This window comes from Episyrphus balteatus, chromosome 1, assembly GCF_945859705.1.
Source record: "Episyrphus balteatus chromosome 1, idEpiBalt1.1, whole genome shotgun sequence".
In the NCBI taxonomy this organism is placed as follows: domain Eukaryota; kingdom Metazoa; phylum Arthropoda; class Insecta; order Diptera; family Syrphidae; genus Episyrphus; species Episyrphus balteatus.
Window position 1 is genome coordinate 5,682,914 of NC_079134.1, and position 25,232 is coordinate 5,708,145.

Genomic DNA, 25,232 nt, shown 5'->3' on the forward strand with positions numbered 1-25,232 from the left:
CAGAACTGCTGGAATAGAATAGTTTTGCAAGTATGAATGGTCTTGGTATCTACACTGCGCGTCACTTGAATTAAATTAGATAAAAATGATGAAAAATCATGGACAACACTAATTTTAGTAAAGCAGTATTAAACTTAGGCAGTATTTGCACATTATAACCAATTATGGGCTACGAGCTACCAACAGGCACCACAGAAAATGCATAAATAGAATTTAACATTAAAAATGCACAAAATCGTGGACCTAATTGGAGAAATTGATAAAAGAGTTTGGTAACTTCTTACAAATTAATAAAATGACATTTTCTACAATTTAAAGATTGAATAAGAGAAATAAACTTTCGTTTTCATCCGGAATGCATCTGTTTTGTTTCTATTGCGTTGTTTTTTCTGGAACTATCCTTGCCCAATCTCTAAAACGGTTGTTTTTCCACGTTCCCAAACTTCCCATGAGCTTCCACCATTATTTCTTTGTAAAAGTTTTCATCTTTTTTCGAAGCGTGAAGCTTCAATTTTGCTATTGCACATCATAAAAAAAAACGTATTACTAGAACACATTTTAGTGCCCTTTGGTGGCGATGCGATAAAAGTTAACCAATGAAATAGGACTAATATTAACGTGGTCCATCTGAGTTAGTATGTTTTCCTTTAAAAAACCACTCTTTTCAGTTCGAATGCAACTTTAAAATAGTTAACTTTTTTGTAATCTTAGTAGTACTTAAAATGTTGTTATTTTGCATTTTGAGGCTTTTTTAATGTTGTGCACCTTTTAAAACTTCCATGATGGAACAAACCAACACATTACCATTGCACTAACACCACGTTTTTGACCGATTTTAGCGGCAAAGTGAAGGAAATTGCAGCTAGTTTTTAAGTTTTTTTTTTTCTCTGCTCTTGATTTGGGACTCACATGTCTTACTTTTTTATTCAATCACTAGTTTACGATATTTTAAAAATATTCTCATCCAAATTTGGCAAATTTTTGAATATCTTTCGTAATTTTGCATAGTGCAAGTGCATTTCCAATGTTAGCTGCTATTTATGCATTTTCTGTGGTGCCTGTTGGTAGCTCGTAGCCCATAATTGGTTATAATGTGCAAATAATGTCTAAGTTTAATACTGCTTTACTAAAATTAGTGTTGTCCATGATTTTTCATCATTTTTATCTAATTTAAGAGCTTGTTTCTATTCAAGTGACGCAAAAAAAACACTGTTTTTTGTGAAGTAATGCGAAAAAACGCAACTAGTAGCCACACGGTTTCTGTTTTCGGTTTTTTGTTTTTACAACATTGTTTGTTAAAAGTTCCTCTTTGAAAATGCAAAACCAAAAATCTACTAAGTTACTTCACCAAAGCGCCAATCGCAATTTTCTTAAGAAAAAATGTTGTTTCTATTCAAGTGACGCGCAGTGTATAAGGTTTTTGCAAAAAAGTTTGAAATCCGTTTTGTGGTTTTGAAATTGGATGCGGTGGTATAGTTGTGTGGGTATATATTATTTTTTTTTTATGATGGTTGCCGAAATTGTAAAAGGACAAATTTATGCCAATTCAGTTTGTCTCTTAATATTAAATAAAAAGTATGAAACCCTTGTGTTTGGGGTAAATGTTGAAAGATATGGACAAGGTTTATGAAGAGAAGAAAAGTTTTTAGGTATGTATAAGTAAAGTCAGTTTTTGATGGTTGGGCCATAAACTAATATATAACTTGTGTTTTAAATCTTAAAAAAATACTTGACAGTATTCGTTACCAAGTAGTGACTCTCACAAGAGGTTAACCTTAATCAAACCATCTTTTATCATTCTCTAATTTGTTGTTTCTAATTTTTAAGATGGGGCATACGTTGAATTGTCGAGGCTCCGGGGCAAGACTAAATTTTGGGGCCCCTTTGACATTTGGGGCCCCTTTAATATAGAAAATAAGAACAATAAATTATACGCCCTACTTTTTTTTGGGGCCCTGATGTACCTTTCATTTGTTAGTGACTTAGATTATTCAAGGAATATTTTTCGGGGCCCTCAGATAATATACATTTTTTTCTTTAAAAAAAAGCAATTTATTATGCATTACACTGAAGAATATATATATAATATGTCTCTCTTGTGTACGAAGTGATTCATGATAAATATCATATCTTTTGTTTTGAATTGTCCTCTGTCGGGGCCCTGGCGTGTTGGGGGCCCCGGGGCACGGCCCCGCTTGCCCCAATGGTGTGTACGCCCCTGGATGGAAACCATTTTAGAATTATATTACTGTGCGTGTTCAGTCGATTTAATCCATAGTAGTACGCACAACGTAGAATCGAATAAATTGTAGGTCCAATTGTAGGTTAACAATAATGGTAAAGAATTTTTAGGCACTAGGTCTTACTCCTTAATTTTTTTTTTTTTCAATTTAAATTTATATGCAAAAAAGTCGCATTTTTGATATTTGACCTTGCAAACTAATGAAGTAGTCACGATTAGCTTATAGATTTTCTGCTACACTAAGAGAAAAAAAAACAACTTCAAACAAGGCTTCAAACTATTTTTCGGAATGATTTTGTGTTGAAAACGATAATTTTAAACTCATAGTCGATTGATGTTAGTTTAATGTGGTTTTTAATCATAAATTTAATAAAAAAAATAAAAAATGTTCAGCCACTGGGAATCCATCCTACAAATTTGGGTCACTAGATGAGTGCTTTACCATCAGGCTATCTCACTGATGAAAATTAGTGCAAATTTCCTTCGGGAAACTATATTAGTCAGTGGTAGATAATATAAAATCAATTTCCTCATCAAAGTGAATAAAATCAAAAATCGTCTTCCCTGGTCAGGTTTAAATTGCAGTGTAGGTGACTTTAATAGATTTTTCGGAAGTTCTTTTAACATAAAAATATATGTAAATTACACTCCAAATTATTTAAATTCAATGAAACAAAACATATTTTAACTTTAGTTTTCCCTAAAAAACTAAAAAAAAAAAAAAACCTTTTTCATTTTTTTACATTTTTTCCTTGAAGAACTGATTATTACTAATAAAAATAAGTTTTAAATGTTACAAATTCCTGTCTGTATTTTTATATATTTTTTTAAATCTTTTATTTTAGTATGTTTTTTTAAGTAAACCACTTCAAATTAACGTTGTGCAGCTCTAATTTAAAAAATGTTCGTGTTGGAGCCCTACTGTTCCAATTTTATATGTACACTTTTTTAATTTTTTATTGTATGTTGCTTTTTCCCTAAATGTTATAAATGTATATATTGCCCGTTCCAATATGAAAATTAAATGACAAGACAAGAGTCCAGTGCATGATTTCTGCGTCTGTATTTGAATTGAATATCAAAACTATACATTTATTATATTTGCAAGATCATTTTGTTTAAAAATATTATTTCTAATAATTTTATTTTAAGATTGTCGGTATACAAAACATTTTTTGCAATAAATATAGTTAAAATAAGACAATGTGTAATATTCATATTAAACATTAATAAAACCCAAAATAAAAAGTGTTATATGTATGAAGCCTAGCTTATTGCTCAGCATAGACTCCTAGATATAGATATAGATAGTTTCAGCTTTGAAATGTTAACTTATCTTTAAAAAAAAAAAAACTAATCTTAGAAAGCTTACTTATTTATTTAGCGTGCTTGAATTCGTTTAAAAAAAAGTACTCATACGCCACAGTGACCCAGATTCGAAAGACAAGTAAAATTTATTTCTTTACTTCAATTTTAAAAATTGGGTTGTAAAATTTAAGTTTATGTTAAAAACCATCACTAAAACATCAAGTAACATATTTTAAAAAATTGATGTTAGCACAGCAGTTTGGCTAGAAACATTTTTGCTTTAGAGCTACCTACACTTAGAAAACCACTTTTTTCGATACTTATCCAATAAGTGCTTGTTTATATCACATCAATGTACTCTTGATTGGTATGGTTAAACTAGGATTGTAAAGATACGCCATACTTTTATAAGGCTTTAAATAGAGAATTTTCATTCAGCTTATGTTTTCTCATTCTTCATAATGTGGATCTCGGGAGAAAAATAACGCTCCCACGTGTCTACTTTTCATTATACATAGTGATACCTTTGGTTGGGGTTTGTGTTCACTCAATGTGTTTCTATATAATATTAAAAAGAAAAATATATCTTTGTGATACTAAAACGTTTAAGGATTTTTAAATCGTGTATATTTCATTAATCTCAAATTTTATAATATTACAAAAATCAGTAATCTTTTGTGGTTTTGACTATTGGAATAAATAAATCTCAAGTCCGAAGAATTTGAGTTATGATTTAATCATGCCAAACAGTTTGCAAGAATATCTCTTGGGTATAACTTAGAATATAAAATCTTCAATCAATCACCAAAATAGTTAAGCTTCTTATCTATAAAAAGAAATGGTTACCCATAAAGAACCCTCAAAATCAAAATACGCAACAAATTTTGTACTGTATCGTAATTTTTCTTCCACATCATCGTTATATCAATCCTATTGACTATTGAGTATCTTTGACGTCATTTCTAGAAACCGACTGCCAACATAATCACATAACATTAAAAATTTATCAGAATTCTTATCCCAAAAAAAAATGAAATATTAAATCTTTAACAAATTATTAAAAATACCTCCATTTCTAAAAATGTATTCTCTTATATCCTTCGAAACAAAATACATTTACCCAAGCAACACACAGCTTTAGGGATACCTCTACACATACTTATCGATAAATTTAGCAAAATGCGTGTAACATAATCCTCCCAGCTTGTTCTTTTATTTTATACATATATTCGTCCTTTTTTGCATAATGTCAAAAAATAAATTCTAACTTTTTGTAATTTTATAGCCCTATTAAAAATAATAACACCAATATTCTCTTCTCTTTTTTTTTTTCTTCTTCGAATTTCAGATATTCTCTGCGTAAAAAAAAAATAAAACACACTCCATGTGAATTGTCCCCCGAAGTGATGGCATTAAAAATGATGTCGTTATAAACTTAACGACTTTTCTTCGCTTCCTCTCCCGCAAGGCTCACACACAAACACACACCTTCGACAGGATATCGCTCATAAATAATTGAAGAGATATGATTCAGGTGAAAGTTGCAACAATCGCCATAAATTTTCAATTTAATTTCTTGTGAAAACAGCCAACAAATCAAACCAAAAAACTAAAGGCTGGTAGAGTATAGATCACGAAGAATAATATCTCTGAATAAAATCGACAGACCTGGGAGCAAAATTTGTGAAAAAACAAAATCAACGAAAAAAAATCGGAGCCAATCCGAGAGATAAAAATATACATTATACTCGTATCCCAGAAATAAAAAGAAGAAAAGAAAAACAAGGAATCTATAAATATAAAAAAGTTTTGCATAAAATTTGCAGTCGTGGATACCGTCAGTGAATTCCAGGAGTCACCTGTACGACCATCGCCTCCTGCAACTCCACCATATCACCGGCTAACAAAAGCTTTGCAGTCTGATCCAAGATGTGGACACGAGGTAAGCATGGCAAGGACATCAATTGTTGGATTTTTCCTCTTCCTTTTTATTTTTGTTTCCCTGTTTTTTTTCCTCCTCCAACATTGAAGAGGATTATTATCGAATAGGGAGAAGGACACTCTCATAAAGTGTGCTATTTTCCTTAATCCGATAAAAATATAGATATACGAGTGATGTACGTGGGTAAAGTATGTATGTTTTAGAGAAGAGTGGGCGGTAAAATGGGTGTATTCCTGGGGTTTCCACTTCATTTAAAACAGAAGGCAACTAACAACTCTCTCTCATATTCAGTCATAGCGAACAATCAATTTAGAAAGCATCATGTGTTTTTATACTTTATTTGAATTTACTTTTGAAAAATTTTAATTAAAACTTTTATTCTACTCTTGTGAGCGATATTCTAGTTGGTTTTGTTCGGTGCGCGGTGGAGGTTTTTTTTTTATTAAATTGAATAATCAATTTCATTAGAATTATGATGGCGTATAGTTTTTTTTTAGGTTTTATTTTTTTTTTAGTACAAGAGTATGAATAGATCTTTTGAATTCTTGAAAGGCACAAAAGTATTTTCTTTTAATTTATTTAAGTTGGATCTTTTGAGAGGATATGAATCTGAAGCAGTTTTTTTCAAGGATTGTGCTGACGTTGCTGCTACTGCTGCATTGCAAATGAAAATAAAACTTTATTTTCTTTTCATAATTATTACCCTAACCAGTTAGAATTCTCATCAAATAATAAGCCTTCGGGTTTAGAGAACTTCAATATTATTTGAAGTGACAAATATTTTCTTGTAGTTTAAGATGAAGTATTTAAAGAATACCAAGTCACCAGTTAAATTTTTATAAAATGTGCTTCAGCTTATTAAAAATCAATCAATAGAAATATTAATTGTTTTCTTGATTTAATGTCAACGTTGTAATATTTCCAAATTTTACGATTGTTTGTCCTGGAAACATGCTAGTAAAAGTAAAAGATTAATAAAGCATTTTACATTCATGTAGTTCAGTTAAGGAAAAAATCTCTGCATTTAGCAGTACGCCCGGAACTGTCCTCAAAAGCTCGAAGCAAAGCTAAAGTGGATATAAATAAGCCTGCAACGATTATTTTTTTTCCAGTGGTAAAATATTTTATACCAATTTTTAATGTTTTAAACTAAACGGTCACTGTGGTGTATGCGTAATATTTATTTTACAAAATATTTTGTTGGTTTACAAATTTTTTTTTTGAAATAAAAAATCTTAACCATCTTAAACCATTTAGTTGAAAAGTTGCTACCGACTAATTGATGTCAATTTTTTTTTACCCAATTCAACTCAAAATTGACTGATTTTAATTGTTAAGTCATTAAAATTATTATTTTTAAATAAGGAAATTTTAAAGTTTTTGATATCTTACACATGAACTAATTTGTTAACAATGTGCGTCACTCGCGACTCGAGATTGGCTATCATGCTAGTCCATTTGATAGTAAAATTGCTCCGAATTGTCATACTGCCGAATTGTCACTCACAGAAATTAAGTCAGTAGGTTCACAACACACCATAGTAAACAAAACAGTTTTACAATTATTAAGAGAACTACATGATGCTTAGCTCACTAGTTAATCCCTTTGCCATTCATGTCAAAAATTGAATTTTCACTCTGTGAGAAAAGAAGTATAACTTTAAAAATCAACTCTCAAGAAGATCCAATACAACTCTCAGCTGTTTTACACTCAAATGGACAGACTCCTCCATATTCCATTAGACTTTGAAAAATAAAATGCTAGACTGGGTCACACGTACTTGCTCTTGTAGTTCAAAGTACATTATACTATATTAGTTAACCATTCCAATTATTAAGGGATTCAAGCCACTCTATAGTTGCTAGAAAAAAAGTTTGTTTTTTAGGATTTTTTTAAGTTGATAGAAAGGTGGTAGAAAAAAACTTTTAAATAATGTGCGTGCCTCCTTAGAAAAGTAGGTCAACGATACACAGCTAAAACAAGCAGTTTTGACTTTTAATTGGGACACATTTTTATTTTATCCTGCACAGAGATGCGTACGATGTAGTATTGAAATTTGGCACGCATTTGAAGTTACTAGCCGATTTTTTACTCACAAATAGCAGCTCTTAACTGCTTTTACATTTGATCTTGTTGGTTTATCAAAAAGTCTGTTCGTGTTTCTGTGAGGAATAATATTTTTAAAACTGTTTAAGTTCTGGTGCGGCCGTTTTTTACATGGTACGTACAGAGATCCTCTCTAGACACGGCATTTTGTGATATTGAAAATTTTGTTGTTACACTTAAATACCTGCCTAATAACATGCTTAAGAACATTTTTGCTACCACCTTACTTTAAATAAAAAAAAAATAGAAACGACATAGTCGACAAGTCGACATAGAAACGGAAATATCATATTTACGCTATCCAATTTTTTGAGAAAAACTAAAAATGCAGTTTTGATAGAATCAGTTCAAACCAAGTGTTCAAAAAAATTTCATGTCCCGTTTTCGAAAAGAAAAAATATTTTTTCAAAACAAAATTTAAAACACTTTACAAAATTCAAAGTCCTATGTAGTTATTTTTGGAAATCCTTATTTTTTAGTCAAAAAATTGTGTTTTCTAGGTTAGCAATGTTTGGGAACGATTTCTTGACGAAATTTGAATTTTAATCCGTTAACATGAACACGATTTTTATTGGTGGTCACGGTCAGTAATTGATTAACAAAATCTTCTACAGAGGAATCATTTAACAACTTTTATGTTTGCGTGAGGTACAGGGTTGTCATTAGTTTGACTTTCTATTTCCGTTATTCACCTAAACTAATTTAAGGTAAAAACACACATTTTGCGCAGTGAAAATTTCTCCCTCAGACTTTATCAACTAAGTCATGGATTAGAAAAATTACAGTCCCTACAAAATCAATTTAAAATTTGGAAAACTCCAAACAATTTATCAAATACTTAGTCATTCTTATTATTCAAAGTGAGACAACGTACTTAAATTCTAAGCCAAAGAAATTGATTTGGAATCCGCTTTAAGTTGTTATACATTACCGCCGCCGCGCCGCCGCACAATGGGCCCAAAGGACCATTTGCGTTTTAAAAAATGGTTTTTATGAAATTTTAATTTTTGGTAATTTCTTCTTTAAATGAATCAAGGGAAAGTCAATCTATATGTTTTCATTGAAATTTGATTTTGAAAATGAGTTTCTCTATTACAAAATTGTATCTGAAGTCTCCACTTGAAAATACTTTGTTTGAGTAACAAAATAAAGCAAATCTTCACGATACGTTTTCAAAACTATATTTGAATAAATTATATAAGTGTTGTATGTCGTTGGAAAGCTTATTTTAACTGCTATTTATATTTCTGAAAATAAAAATTTTTAAAAATATGTTTTTAATTAATATTATTTTTTTCACACAATAAGCTTTTATTTGCAGTTTTTTTAATTTCGAATTGAGTTTTAAATGTTTCCGCTGTCTTCCGCTGTCTACCTTTTTTTACAATTATGTTCTTTGGTTTATGTACTAAAAGATACAAAAAGAATTGGCTGCTTTTATCTGCTTTTCTTTGATAGAGAACGATATATCTGTCGAAAGACATAGTACAAAAAAAAATATTTTGGTGCATACTGACCTGTTTCAATACATATGTTGAGTTCTATTGATCGCACTGTCAAGATTGATGTCTTCAGGCCTTAGGGGAATGACAGAGCATCAGCCCTTATATTCAAAATGTGATTTTGTGTTAATTTAGCCTACTCACATTAATTGGAAAACTGGCGATATTTAACCCCTCGGAAATCATATAAAGCCGCGATTTAAAGCTGCCAGACTTTTGAATTCGTTATTAAAACACATAAGGTTATAAAACTGCATACTCACATTTTGGTTATACCTCCACTCCCAAAATTTGCTGTGGGCTCTTAGACTTAGTATATGCACCCGAAATTGAAGATATTTGTACTATTAGAAAAAGTCTAAGGTAGCAGAAAAATGTTAGAATTTAATATTGTAATTGTTGAAAAAAATTTCATCTATGGAAAAAGTTACATAGAGATTTTATTTACTGATTTTGATTTTACTCGAAGATTTTCAAAAGAGCCGTTTAAAGTATTTAATTAAGAAGGATTTTCGTGAAAATTGACAACCAGTTTTTTTTTTGTGATTTCTTTTTTTGATCTTTTCTCAAAAGCGTAGTTTTTCGACTATTTCACTTTGCCTTACAAACGACTTTATTTAAAATGAGTATAATCAATATTTTTCTTATAATTTTTCAATTAAATAGCCTTAGTTTCAAATAACTTAACACAAACAAACTACATTGAAATGTATTTTTTCTTTATTTTATACTCATAAAAATAATTAAGTAATTTTAAGACACGAAAGGAATTCCTTTATAAAATTAAAAAAACAGTTTTATCTTATTTTGCAAATTTTGAGAAAATAATCTTTTAAATACAAAAGTTACAGATTTTTGAGACGTTCTAGCCTAGTCAAAATCGTATTTTTTTAGCTTTGAATAAACGTTTAATACTTAAATAAAAATATTAGCTAAAAAAACAGTGTGTCAAATAATTTATTAAACATTTCAGGTAATATATTCCTAATTTGAGTTAATTATTTTCAGACTCGAAGAAATGATAAATTTTTGGAACGCCATAGTCGAGCCAAAATTGTACTTTTTGAACTTTGCCTAACTTTTCAAAATAATTTGCATTAAAAAAAAACTACGCTCAATGATTTCTGATACATTAAAGATTATATGTTCCAAATTTGGTTTAATTATTTCAGGAGACAAAAAAGTTAAAGATATTTTTAAATACCCAAATCAAGCGAAAATCGTAATTTTTGAACTTTGACTAATTTTTAAAAGCTTAAATTTTTTTTAATTTCAAAAAAAAAGTAAGTTGAATGATTCGTCATTTATCAAAGGCATTATATTTCAAATTTGAAGCAATTATCACAAAAGACAACAAAGTTACAGATTTTTGAGACGCCTAAGTCCATATGGGCCCACTGTGCGCCGGGCGTGCGTGCGAAGCGCCGCTATTGCATTATCATTGATTAATGGTTATGTTTGCTAATCCTATTATTGTTATAATAATTGTATGTCGGTTGGTTCTTTAAGCTTAAACATTGACATTGTTCATGGTCATGATGAGTGTTCCATATGCCTACTATAGACTCTTTCATAAAAACATCGATAATTTAAAATAAATCGAAACCACTTTAACATGTTGCACATCATCCCCAAATCGATAAAAAATGTGCTTATTTGAATATGAAAAGAAAATCACCGATTAAATGGTAAGTACTCACTACACGTGAATAAATGGAAACCTTTCTCACGTCATAATTATTCTAATTCTTTTTTTGCTATTAAACAAAACAAAGCAGTTAAAAAAAATTGAACAAAAGTGTGACATTTTTTGTCATAAAAAAGTTCTTTTGTCACGAATTAAATGTGTGATGGAATGTTAAATTGAGTGTGAGAACAAACGTCATTTTCATGTGAAAATGTAATTTTCTTTTGAAGTAAATAAATTAAATTTTTGTATTTTAATAGAAAGCCTTTAGCAATAAGTACATTTTCAATATAAAATATCTACCATATTCATCAAAAACTCTCTCTTGAACGTTTTTTTTTCGTCCTGTTGAACAAAATAAAGAAAAAAAAAAGAAATGAGAAAAAAAAATCTGATTTTATCAACAGATACCACATGTTGGAAATTGGAATATTTCCTCAAGGACGTTAGATATTTTTTTTTCATTTTATGGAAATGTATGCTAATACAGACATTAACACAAACAGTGCCACAGAACGCAAGCAACAGAAGTATAACAGTTGTATGTATAACCCTTTTCTCATTTACACGCTTCTTTTTTTTTTCTTTTTTTTTTTTTTTTTGCTTTTGCAACATGAAATGGAAATCAGATAAAGTTTGTCGTCTTTTCACATGAATGTGGAGAAGAAATAATTTTCCCATTAATCATCGTTTCCATGAATGAAATGTTAATCTTTGACGACACACACAGGTGTTTCGATAAATTGACTACAAGTAATCCACGTAAAGAAACGATAATCGTTGATGACAGCTTTTATCTTGTTTCAGTTTACCTTTGGGCTTAACTTTTTTAGGCAGTATCCTTGATAGGTACATGGAAAGTGTCATTTGAGTTAAGAAAAGGGTTTAAGTGTAAATAGGGTAGGCAGATACAAGTTTGAAATTATTTAAATTTGTAAATTGAGGTAAATTCTATTTTTGTTCTTTCTTTGGAAAAAAGATATGCTTTCAATAAAAAAAAACGCTCTGTCTGAACTAAGAAAGTCGAATAAATGTAGTAGCTTTGTGAATTATTGTATCTACTGCATATAGAGAGACAGTTTTCAAACGGGAAACCGACGAAGCTATGAATACAAGAGTTATGAGCGACAGAGTTACGCGCGTCAAAGTTATGAACAACCGAAGTTATAACAAACGAAATTTTGAAAGACCGAAGTTATAAAAAACCGTAGTTATGAAAAACGAAGTTATGAAAAACTAAAGCTATGAAAAGCCAGAGCTATAAACACCAAAGCTATGAACATGGTTTTTGAGTTGGCAACCATTGAGAGGAACGATATACGGGGTGATTCGGGAAGAAAGTATACCAAAAAGCAAGAGCCTTCGGGAATGCGACTGAATGTGTTCATCCCAAGAATTGTTATTCAAAAAACTTTTTTTCGAAATGTTTTTATTCTAAGAATTATTGTAATTTCTGTTTGAAGAATCGTTTTTGCTGAATTTTTCGGTTAAGTTAAAACTTAAAAGTTGATTCTTTACCTTACTCGAATATCTAAATAAAACAAAAGAAGAGAAGAAAATATCCAAAAACAGAAGGAAATCAGAAAAATTCAGGTTCCACGTTGGGCGCCAATTCGTTAAAGGAAAATTTAGTTCAAAATAATTCTTTTTTTTTTTTCATTTTTCTCCTAAATGCAAAATGTAAATAAAAAAAGGAAAATAGAAAGTCTATAAAATCTTTATATAATTGTAGATAGTAAGTCAGTCAAAATGGAATAAATTCATGCGGCACGTTGGGCGCCATTTTATTGCAAGAAAAAGAAAAGTTAATGGGTACGATACTAAGTTTTGAGTTTTAACGTTGACAGAGAAAAGATTGTTTTTTGGTGACATCCAAGAGTCAACGCGTTAAACGATTTCTCTGACTTTCTAACTCCAGCTTAAGAAGTATTACGGACCAAAAGATAAAAGCAAAATACGAAATACCAATCGAATATTTCGTATTTGATGACGTTATTATCGTTATTTCGTTTCACAAAATTTACTTTTAGTACTGTTCTTAATGGAAAACCACATAATTCTTTGCAAATAACCCAAATTCCGTATTAAAATATGTCACTTCTCTAATCGGAAACTTATTGCATCATAGAGATTCAAACTATTCATAACCTAACTGTAAGCCTTTATACAAATTCAAATATCTTAAATTAATAATAATAATTATTCCTAAAAGCCTGTTCTCTCTCTCTCTCTACATTGGTTCAATTTTCCCTTTAACCCTACAATATTGAGTTTACAGAACCTTCGTTTCCTATATTGACCAGATGCAACACTTCTGTTTCCAAAAAAAAAAAAAAAAAAACATACCGGATATGTGGGAACCAGATAAACATTCCAATTGCTTTTGCTCCAATGTTTATTTATTACCCTTTACTATTAAGGTCTGTTCCAGTGTTCAAATGCCTAAGGCTATAACCTCTCTCCCACTTAAAATCTGCACCTCTGGTCATTGTAATCGTAATTTAAACGTTAAGCCTGGCCACAGCCAGATACTTCCGACAGGGGGCGTTACTGTTTTACTTCACTTGCGGAATATCTGGGTTTCAAAACCAATAACCTCTCTATATTTGACGGTGGCCGTTCGGTCGTAGGTATAGGTAAACAGTATGAATGTTTTCAATTTTGTAAATGTTCGAAAGGCTTTGAAAGTTATAGGCTTCCTAGTTAACAGCTATCACACCCTCTCCTATTCTATAGACCTAAACGGATGCAAACAAAAACAAAACTGGCTTCCTTGTTTTGTGTGTGTGAAATTGTACTAAAAACCCATCATCGATAAGGTTACTTTATTGAACATAACATAATACCTTTTGTACAATCCAGGATCCGTTTTTACCTGTAGTATATACACCGGATATGTGAGAACTCAGGCCAACTGTTAAGCACTAAACACAATATACTTGGCTAAAAGATAACGTTAATCTTTTCCCAATATCATATAAACTCCCTCTAGTCTAGTCCATTTTTGTAATCAGATCCGATGTGTGTAGGAGTCTATTTTACGTAGCTCTATCTTTTTACTTCCTTTGCAATTCAAGAGTACATTGTTTCAACTAGGTTAGATTTATAGGGCTTCACCAACAAGTTCCCCCACAATATACAGCTTTGATTCACTGATATTTTAAAATTAAGATAAAAGAACGCCCTTTCCGACCTAATTGATTCACTTTGATTTACTAACTTGAAAATGTCTTAACTTTGTTCTTTACGTTTTTTGCTTCTTTAATAGGTGGCTCTTGGGAGGCGAGTGGGTTTGTACAGATTTTGCGGCGATATCGGGCGTGGAAACTTTTCAAAAGTCAAATTGGCCGTGCACCAGTTGACGCGAGGTAAGTTTCATTTCAGTTTAAATTTTAATGTTATTTTTTGTTTTTTTTTTTTGTTTTTTTGTTTTAAGTTTGTTTTTATATTCCATCAACGACTGTAAAATTGGCAGAGTTTTCACTCGTTACGTTTGGTTGAATTTAATTAATTTGATTAAGAACTTTGTTTAAAAACAAAAAAAGTTTATTGTATTTTTGTTTTATTCTTGTTGATGTATCATCTGCATGGGAATAGTTTTTTATTGCTGTTGGAGAAAAAGTTCATGCGGGACTGTGAACTTTTATTCCGGAAGTTTTTGATGCATTTTGCATGCTCTCTGCAATAGTCACTGATCCATAAGGTACATTTATATTAAGTAGCTTTATAATCTGAGCTGAGGGAATAAATGCGTTCGTTGTCGGTCATCAACAAAAAACTGCAACTGAGATAAACATTGGTTTCAGAAGGTTAGCATTTGCTTAAAAACAATAGATTAAATGTCATTTAATTATTTTAATCCAAGATAAGGAAGATTTGCGCCACACTTTGGGCGCCATTTATTGTTGCAAGCCCCGAGAAGAATGTCTCTAAATTATAAATATAATTGTTGCAAAGCAAGAAGAGATATGGAGAATTCAAGTTCCACGTTGGGCGCCATTTTACTGATTAAATCTGCACTTTATAATTAAGAGAGAAGAAAGTCTTCGCAAGGGTTGAAGAAAATTTGGGTTTTACGTTGGATGGCATTTTGTCCCTCGAAATTGTATTTTAAATGTACACACTTTCTTTATTTTACCTCAAAAGCAAAAAAAAAAAAAAATAAAAATAAACTGTTAGGCAAATGGAGGGAAAAATCGAAATCAAATTTTTGAAAACAATAGGAAATAAGGAAGATATCTGTCCGACGTTGGGCGCCATTTTATTAAAAGAAAATGTAAGTTTAAAGTCATTTTTTACTTTTCGTTTCTTTGCGTTACCAATTACCCCAAGATCTAAATAGACCAAGACTCTCCAAAGACTGAAGGAAATGAAAAGAAATCGGGTTCCACGTTGGGGGCCAATTTGTAGCAAAAAATTACAATTAAAAAATCTTTTATTAATTTAACTTCAAAGTATGAATATAACTGTTAAAAGACAAGAGAAGAGAAGAAAATCTTTGAAATTTGAAATTGTTGAAAAACAAGAGGAGATGAAGATAATTCGTGTTTCATGTTGGGCGCCATTTTGTTCCGAACTGCAAAAACCGAAATTGAACTGTCACAAAAGGCAAGAGGAGAGAAGAAAGTCTCTAAAATATAAAAATTTTAGGGCCATTTCTTTGAACTTTAATATAAAAGTGGTAAAACAATGAGGTTCCACGTAGGGCGCCATTTTTTTTTTAACTTTAATCCAAAATCCAAGGTATTAGAACGTAGAGCCAGAAGAAGGCATAAAAGAGGAACGGTAGAGAATTGGTAAATACATCTGTCTCATACATCAGAGCCTTGGATTTGATCTCCACGTTTGGCACCATTTTTGTTGTTAGACTGCACAAAATAACAAACTTGTCACTAACTCTGGAATTTTCTACTTGAAATTTCACCTCACAAGAGTATATCCCTTAATATGAAAGTAGTATTGATTAGAGTCTCATGTTGGGCGCCGTTTGTTATTAAACAATTGGAAGATAAATATATTTTTTAGCGAAGCAGGAAAAGAAAAAGAAAAGAGCAGTCAAGTATTGAGGCAAAAAACATAATAAGCTAAATCAATTATGTTAGTATTAGAATTTTCGAACCTCCCATTGGGCGCCATTTTAAATCCAAAACTAAGGAAGTTAAAGTCAATAATGAAGAAGTAATGGAAAACAAATGTTTATGAACTCTGACAAATTTCATATAACCTCTTACTCATAGAACGACATCAGCAGTCTTTTCTTGCGTGATAAAAATGAATTCATTGAACTTCCAATTAAGAATATGTACATCAAGATTGTTTCATAATATCATTATTTATTTAATGATATCCAAATAGTTTAAACAAAACTTAATTAATTAAAATAAATTATTCAAATCGTATTCAAATTCCTGTTGATTCACCTAACACAACAAAATAAAAGTTAAACTTAAAGCCCGCTTTGATATATTCACAAAAAGCATGTCATCCTTATCTATCTCCAATTTCACACGCAATCATATTATGTTCTTTATTAAGTTGTAGACTTCTATTCCTTCCACTCATATCGTCATCGTTTACTCTATATAGTCTACTATACACACCTACATATAGAAATTCATTATTTTAGTTCACATAAATTGAACCCTCAATCAAATGGGTGGTAGTTTATTCTTTGTGTGTGTTTACCAAACGATGTAAATTTAATTAATCGAAATCGATAACTCGTTTAGGTTTACGTAAACAATTTCATACATCATTGGTAACGAGGCGATAGGAATACCTCAACTTGAATACACAACACTCGACCTCAGTCCCTTCTACAGACTACTACAAGTCTTCGTCCTTATTTTATTTGTTGAACTACGCAACAAGTATTTAATAGAGGAATAAAGCTGTGAAGTCCTTACAACTACTTTTATAGGGACCGTCATTCGTGGGTTATTCAATTATTATATCCCTCGGGGAAAGACAGAATTGTTGGGTGTTATTAGTTTTTGTTTCACAAAACGGATATCGCTTAGTAATGAGTACCCAAATATTACAATAGATTCTCTGGTTTCTGTGTTATTGTTATTACACTGATGGCATTGGTGCTAAGACTTGTGTTGTAATTCAAATTGCTTAATTGGGGTAGACTGAAAGTTTGCGCTTATAGTTATGCACGGTATAAAGGCCCCATATAGAATAAATTATTGAGAATTTCTGAAATCAGATTTTGCTCATTAGTTCCGGAGAGTAAAATAATGAGGCAGAAGTATTATTTGATAATGTGAGGTATGAGAGGTATTTAATGATCCGGTCAGAATTAGTTTTCCACATTGGGCGCCATTTGTTGTAAGGCAAAAGAAGGAAGTAAATAATTTTCGCAAAAAATATTCTTAGGATTTTCGCTTTGAAATTTAACCTCACCAGAGTATATAACTTAATATCAGTGACGTGTGGATTCAAGTCACATGTTGGGCGCCATTTGTAATAAAGCAAGTAGAAGATAATAAAATATGACAGCAAAGCAGAGAAGGAAAAATAGAAGTGCAGCCAAGTACAAAAGTAAAACATAAGTTTAGGTAAATCTTTTATAGATATATTTGAGCTCCACATTGGGCGCCATTTGTTGTAAGGAAATAAGAACGACGTTCCGGATCTGTTGGACAACCAGGGGCATAATTAGTGCCTGCTGAACAAAAAAACCACAAGTGACCTTATTCTTACATTCCGATGAGTTTTTAATTGTATAACTAATCCAACTCTTATACAGAATTCCGACTTAAGTCACCAGCGACTTACGTTCACATGAGTGGACTTACTCTGAAAAACTTTGCACCACGATAAAAATCAATCAAAGCCATTACACTTTTCTTGCTTTTCGGAAGGTGTGGTTTTGCTGTTTTTCTTCTCCTTGGTTTTTAATTTAAGGAAGTTCAAGTTTTAAAGGCAGACCGTTATCCTGGAAATTTTCGTATCCAAATTTTCCAAACACTTCCTTTCTCATTTTCTTACCTATCCCTTTTTTCTACTTAATTGACATACCGACGCACCTTTTGCCTATGCAACAATTTTTAAGATGGTTTCACATAAAATGGGGTACTCTCGTTGTAAAAACTAGCTTCATTACATTACAAAATTCTCGTTGGTGGTATTTCAAGTGAAGCTTAATTATGAACATCAATATTGCTTTATACCGCATGATTAATTTTATGACGTTACTCGAAAAAACTTCCCCTTGCACTCTCGGTTGTCAATAGAAGCAAAAAACAATGTATAGAAGTAGAAAAAACAATGTTAATCACCACACACTGTTCTGTCTTTGTCATATTACATGTCGTATGAACTTCAAAGACCTGTCATTTCTACCTTTAATGCATTACAGTCTTTCATTCCATTATTCGTCTTTTAATTTTTTCTGAGAGTTTATTAATTTTGCTTTGTTTTTTTTTTTGTTCTTTTACGTTTTGTCTGCAGACAAAGTTGCTGTCAAAGTAGTTGACAGAGGTGGACTAGATGCTAGAGCCCTTCGTATGCTGTCCAGAGAAATTGCCACCCTCGAATGTGTTCATCATCCCAACATACTGAGGTAAGTATATAAGCATAAATACTTTCCTTATTGCTCAAGTCTGTAAGAGTACTATACAAGCTTTATAACGTTTATATATATTACAATCATTATAAAGGCTTTTTGAGGTAGTGGAAACTCTTGGTCGCGTCTACCTTGTCACCGAATGGGTACGAGGAGGTGAATTATACAATCACATTACACAAAATGGACCACTTAGAGAGACTCATGCTTCGCCATTGTACAAGCAATTGCTCTTAGCTGTTAAGCATATGGTAAATTGAATAACTTTTATTCTATAAATTATTTAATTGACAGCTCATTGACACTTGAATGTTTTGTTTGATATAATTTTAGCACAGCTTGGGTTTTGTTCATCGCGATATAAAGGCTGAAAATGTTTTGCTTGTTTCTGAGAATCGTCTCAAATTGGCTGATTTTGGATTCAGCACAGAACTGATAAATGGTAAGCATATCTACAATTATTTTTTTTTTCTTATTTATTTAAAATAATTTCCATAGGAAGAAACCTTTGTCAATTAAATGACATGACAGAAAAAGATTTTTTGAAACATATCGATCAATCAATGTCATGCCACTTGAATTTACACTCCATTTCTTTATTTTCTATTTCAAGTTAAGCTTTTGTTTTTTTTTTGCTGACAACCAGCTGACATGGGTACAAATGCAGAGCGTTAAAATTTAACGCTTCTTAAAATAAACCATGGAAACATAGTATTTTAAATAGGTTAACTGAAATAGCAATGCATTCCTATCTCTCTCGTTCACGTTTATGCAAAAGCCTAAAAATCGGCATTATGATGAAACTGACATTTATCTATTTGCAAGAAAATTTGACGTTCACATTTTTTTGCTGTCAAACTTTTTGTTTATACTTCAAAAAATAAAACTGTTTTTTAATATTCCTGCAACTGTCAGTTTCGGCAAAGTAATGACAATAATTACTGCCAATATATTTGACAACTTTTTTGCTAGAAAACTACAAATTAACATACAATGGAAAAAGCAATGATGTGTCATTATTTACTTACTATTTTTTTTTTTACCACCATCACTTTAGCAATGAGAAAAATAACCTTTAACACTTAAAACGCCCTCTGTTGTCTGTTTAAATCAATTCAAGAGAAATGACCGCCATAAGAATGACGCATGTGACTGCATTGTCTTATAAAAATGTGTCTCTTCTTCTTCTTCTCCTTCTTCAATACGCAGTCGAGATGGAAACAATTTAAAGGCAGTAAATCTTCATCTCAATTAAGCCAGATTTAAGCGGTTTCGTCTGACTTTCTTTGCTCATGTGGATTCGGTTGTGTGGATGACTGATGGTGTGCTAAATTTTCTCTAATTGCTATAAATTGGGGTAGGTCAATATAAAAAAAAAAAATTGCAATATATACACAGAAAAATTGTTGTCTCAAAAAACTTTTTTGTGCAGCAAATAAGATTGACAAGGGAAACATAAGCATTATTTTGATGCAGAAAAATTTCCTACTGTCAAATTTGTATTTCAGAAAATGATTTTAATATTATTTCCTCACATATACCAATAAAAAAAAACCAAAACACTAGTGAATTCTAAGAAAAGTTTGTCAACTTATGTCAAATGTCGTCATGTCGCTGTGTAACTATGTCGTTATGTCGCCATGTCACCATGTTGCTATGTCGCCATGTCATTTTGCAGCCATGTCGCCATCTAACCATGTCACTTTGCCACCATATCGCTTCTTCGCCATGTCGCTTTGTCGCCATATCACTATGTCGCCATGTCACTATCTCGCCATGTCGCTATGTCGCCATGTCGCCATGTCGCTTTGTCTTCATGTCGCTTTTTCACCATGTCACTTTGACGCCATATCGCTTTGTAGCCACGTCACTATGTCGCTATGTCGCCACATCGCTTTGTTGCCATGTCACTATGTCACAATGTCACTTTGCCACCATATCGCTTTTTCGCCATGTCGCTATTCGCTATGTCACCATATCGCTTTGCCACCATGTCGCCATCTTACCATGTCACCATGTCGCTATGTGTCGCCATGTCGCTATGTCGCCATATCGCTTTTGTCGCCATGTCGCTATGTCGCCATGTCACTTTGTCGCCATGTCTTTTTGTCTCCATGTCTTTTTATCGCCATGTCTTTTTGTCGCCATGTGGCTATGTCACTATGTCACTTTGCCGCCATGTCGTTATGTCACCATATCGCTTTGCCGCTTTGCCGCAATGTCACCATCTTACCATGTCGCTATGTGTCGCCATGTCACTTTGCCGCCATATTGCTTTATCGCATTTCGCTTTGTTAAGAACTCTTAAAAAAGAAAACATGACAAATATAGAAAAGATATTTATAAATTGTTGGAACATAAATTTACCAAATTTAATAATTCCATTGGAAAAACTTTGATGAATTCCCTTTTATATCCATTAAGGACGTCAATTCATGATTTTTATTTTTATCGCTATATAGCCAGTTAGCCTATAATTTTTGTTTCACGCCTACGAAGTTCAAAGCCAATCGACTGGAGGTCATGTTTCCCCCTATCAGTAAATTGTAATCATGTCGTTCACGCTATATTTTTCTTTATCTACTATTTTTTTTTTTTTTTCTTTATTCATTCCACCAAAACAGAATTCCAAACAATCCCCTTATTGATTCTTCCGTTTAGATTTGGACACACAGAGCATTTGGCCATCTATAGAAACAAAGTAAAAGCATTCTCCATTCGATCGTAAATAATACTTTCTGTCTGTCTGTGTTAACGAAGCCAAAAAGTCCGTTTTCTTTTTTTGTTTTGTTGCATGGTGTCTATATCCTTTTCAATGTTTGCTCTTGATTTCTTTTGGGATGGAGTTGGGGCGTTTTCACTTAATTGCCATTTTGGGGGTAAAACAAATCACACACAAAACAATGCACAGTCAGGAGTCCTAATATCCAGGAATAGAGAAACAAAAAAAGACAGTTGAATGTTACAACTGGCTTAACAGAGAGGATGTATTTGACATTGTTTATGTGCATACAATCTTTACTATCTTTTGTTTCCATTTAGATTCAAAAAGTTAATTTATTTTCTTTCGCAAAGTTATTGACCACCATCTTGTGTTTTAAATTTGCAGCAGATTTTAGATTTATTTGACTCTTAGTTTAGCTTCCGGTTTCATTGCGAAGTCAATACAAGTGGTTTTAAACAGTTATTTAGCTCTGCAGTAAACAAAGCCTCACGTTGGGCGCCATTTGTGTGGTTTATTTAAGTAGGTATCATAGAGGTCAGTGCAAATGAAATGCACGCCCACTGGTCCTTGGCAATTGATTCTTTAAGCTTACAGTACTCTAAGAAGATTAGAACGGAAGTGTCCCACATTGGGCGCCATTTTATTAGAGCTATGAATTTGAACAAAATGACTAACTTTTTATCATTCTTTTAATTTCAGGTGCCAACCAAAAACTCGATACATTTTGTGGATCCCCTCCTTATGCAGCTCCAGAGCTATTCTCCGATGATCATTATATTGGAGCACCAGTAGATGTCTGGGCACTTGGTGTGCTTTTATATTTTATGGTCGTTGGAAATATGCCATTCCGAGCCCCAACAGTTCCAGCTTTGCGAACTGCTGTACTAAAAGGAGACTATGTTCTTCTTGGACATATCAGTCTACCATGCATTAGACTTATTCGTATGTTTTCTAAAAAAAAATCTACTACAATTTTTATAAATCAACTTACACTGTTTCTTTCAGAACGAATTCTAGTCCACCTTCCATTAGGCAGACCAACTTTAGATGATATGCTTTCAAGTCAATGGGTAATGAGTCCCCAACTTAGCACAGAATTGATGCAACACGAAATCAATCTTCGAACAAAGCCAACCAAACGTTCTGGATTTTGGTTTCGTACCAAATCTCGACGAATACGTAAGAGCTATTCGTTGCGTGAACGCTATATAGAAATTACCAATAAGCCTCCACTAAATTTGAATACCAAAAAAACCGAAGGAATTTTTGTGGACAATTTTCTACATCCCATTGAGGTTAATTACGATGCAAGTTTAGCAGAATGTTCACAAACAAGCCTTCCCCGCAAATCATTTTTTGGCAGTACGATTATGAAGAAAAAAATAAGCCCCTTGGATACGACTCGAGAAAAGACAATAATGAATGGAAATGGGTCGAATAAATGTTGCGAACATCGTCGTTGGAATGCTGAAGCAGCTGCAGAATCACCATTGTTTAAGAATTACGACGAAGAGAAAGGTGCTTTTATAATGTTGCCAACTGCCATCGATGATTTAAGTGCTTTGAGTCCTCTAGAATCAGAAGCTAGAAAAATATTAGATGAACTTGGTGTGACTTCAGAGATGTTACGAAATGCCAGTGAAAATGGTCCGAGAAGTGATATAATTGGAGCTTATAGAATTGTTATAAATCGCCTTCAAAAGCAATCATGGTTGGCTAAACGTCATGTAGAAATAGCATTGCAGGAACAGCCTAAGATTCTAAAACAAAATCGAACATGTACTATTCTTTAAGTATAGACTTTTTGGCTTGGAATCATTTAGCAATATTATGATCTCTGCTTGAAGAAGTTTCAGTTTTTTTTATAGTCAAAATTAATAATAATTCAATACCAAAGCTGTAAACATTCATAGAAAAGTTTAGTTTTTAAGTTAAGAACGATCGACAGCAAAACATATAAAATTGAATTGCGTCACACAAAAAATTGCTGAAGTTAAAATGCATGTAAATGTATCATTAGAAAATTAACAATCAATAATTGAATAAGTTAATGATATTACACGATGACTTGACTTGAGTTATTCTCATTTCATGCTATATTGTGTTCCCACCCAAACAAGTCGAGTGATTTTATCAAATTTTCGAAGATCACTTCCGAAACAGCAGAGTTTACATTTGTTTTTTTTTAGAATTTTTTCGAACTACGTTAATGCAAGTGATTTAGGAAAATCAAAGAGATGAGACAGAAACATCTGAGACTCAGATGTAAAATATATCTACTCACAGTTTCCAAAAAGATTTCGAAAAAAGTCATGTAGACTTCACTTCCGAAACTGCACAGTTTACGTATGCTTTTTTAAGAATTTTTTCGAACTACGTTAATGCAATTGATTTAGAAAAATCGAAAAGATGAGAAAGAAAAAAAAAGTTGTCTTGTGAGACTCAGATAAAAAATATATCTACTCACAGTTTCCAAGAAGATTTAAAAAAAAAGTCATTTAGACTTCGTTAGACTTTTTCTGAATTTTTTTTCCAAAATGTGAGTCACGGTGTTTTTACCTTAGACTCAATTCAAAGTTTTTAACTTTCTCATCTTTTCGGATTTTCTAACTGGCACTTAAAATAAGGCTTTTCGAAAAATATGTTCTACGTTGTTAGTCAAAACGATGACTTACACTAAAGGGGTAAGTTTTTTTTTGAAATTCAACGAACACTTGATGATTTTTCTTCTGCTGGCTGATTGACTTTGAAGATAGGTTTAACTCTTGAGTTCGAATGACTCAAGAACCATGACTATTTTCGAAATTCAATAATTTTCTTCAGTCATCGTATAATAGCCAACTTTGTCCGCTTTTAAGTAAAGATTTTCAACAAGGCTCTTTCCGAATGCACATGCACTAGTTAAACAGAAAATTTGTAAACATAAGAGCTCAAATTAAAGTTCGAAAAACGTCTTGCTTCAAAAGTATTAATGTAAAAGCAAACTCATGTATTCCAATGTGCACTAAGGAATATGTAATATTATTAACTTATAAAGAAAATGGTCAAAAATCACACTGAAACTCCAGAATTAAATTTTATTTCAAGTTGTATAAAAGAATGATACATTGAAGCTTATATTTTATGTCTCCTATGGAGACATGTTTTAATTAAAAAAAAAAAAAGTAAACAGTGTAAAATTAAATAATTAGATTTAGAAAATTTTGTATTTTTATAAAAGTACGCAATGTTATGTATATTTGTTATTAGGAACATGCTTCAAATTCTATTTTTAACTGTTATATTTATGTGAGAATTATAATTAATTTATTTATTATTAAAACTTTTGCATTGTGATTATTATTTCAAACATTATTGAGTTGATAATTTCAATAGAAAAGCGTTTCTTATTTTACGAAATGTTCCGTTGTATTACTATTTGAAACACTCCACAGACCTCGTTTCAATTTTTAAAATTTTGCATCAATGTAGAAAGTGTATAACAGTTTGGTGTTAGAGGTCTTAGGAAGTTCATATTTTTAATATGACGTTCCTAAGAACGTATTTTAAATATTTTTTAATTCATTGTTGTTAATTGACCTAATTTTATCTATTTTTTTTTTAACTTTATATAAGGTAATATCTGATAGAAAACAAAGATGCCAATTAGAATTTCAAATAAAATATTAAATCATAAATAGTATAAATGTTTAAAATCATATAAAATTAATTAGTAAAATATAGTATTTTCAATTATTATATTATAAATAGCTGTTCCCAAAGCAAAAATGTAGATGGGTTCATTGAATGGCCTATATTAAAATATGTAAGTATAGACAAACAAATAAAATAGTTAATTTTTTGTAAATAAATTTATGTAACTCTTTATTACAAAAAGAAATTTCAGCCTTTAAGAGTCTTACACTTTTATAACAACTCGAAAAAAAGAATGCATGCATCTTAACGATTATTTTCCCCTCAAAAATTGGTATGTTGTACATATGTTTGTATGTATGTAGTAAATACCTTTATTTTATGTAATAATAAAAAACCAAATATTAAATAAATATTAATGTAGAATTAAATGAATTAAGATTATGATGTGTAATAGTAAAAAGTAGTAAGACTTTTTGCTGCATGAATTAGTTTGAAAAAATGAATATCTTC

At 31.5% G+C, this 25,232-nt stretch overlaps 1 protein-coding gene across 1 annotated transcript; it reads left to right on the forward strand.

Moving 5' to 3' along the window:
• The first annotated feature begins 5,326 nt into the window (after positions 1–5,326).
• Positions 5,327–23,311, forward strand: LOC129909485 (serine/threonine-protein kinase NIM1). Its single transcript, XM_055986562.1, has 7 exons — positions 5,327–5,492; positions 14,057–14,156; positions 18,247–18,358; positions 18,456–18,612; positions 18,695–18,803; positions 21,786–22,028; positions 22,092–23,311. Exons 3-7 carry the CDS (start codon positions 18,303–18,305, stop codon positions 22,877–22,879), a joined length of 1,353 nt encoding a protein of 450 aa, XP_055842537.1. The 5' UTR covers positions 5,327–5,492; positions 14,057–14,156; positions 18,247–18,302; the 3' UTR covers positions 22,880–23,311.
• Positions 23,312–25,232: the final 1,921 nt, after the last annotated feature.

Bases quoted from the DNA above. Each gene is read 5' to 3' on its own strand.
- LOC129909485 (XM_055986562.1), top strand. From the start codon at position 18,303: ATGCTGTCCAGAGAAATTGCCACCCTCGAATGTGTTCATCATCCCAAC. The intron at 18,359-18,455 runs GTAAGTATATAA...ATCATTATAAAG, and splicing joins CATCATCCCAACATACTGAG to GCTTTTTGAGGTAGTGGAAA. The intron at 18,613-18,694 runs GTAAATTGAATA...ATATAATTTTAG, and splicing joins TCTTAGCTGTTAAGCATATG to CACAGCTTGGGTTTTGTTCA.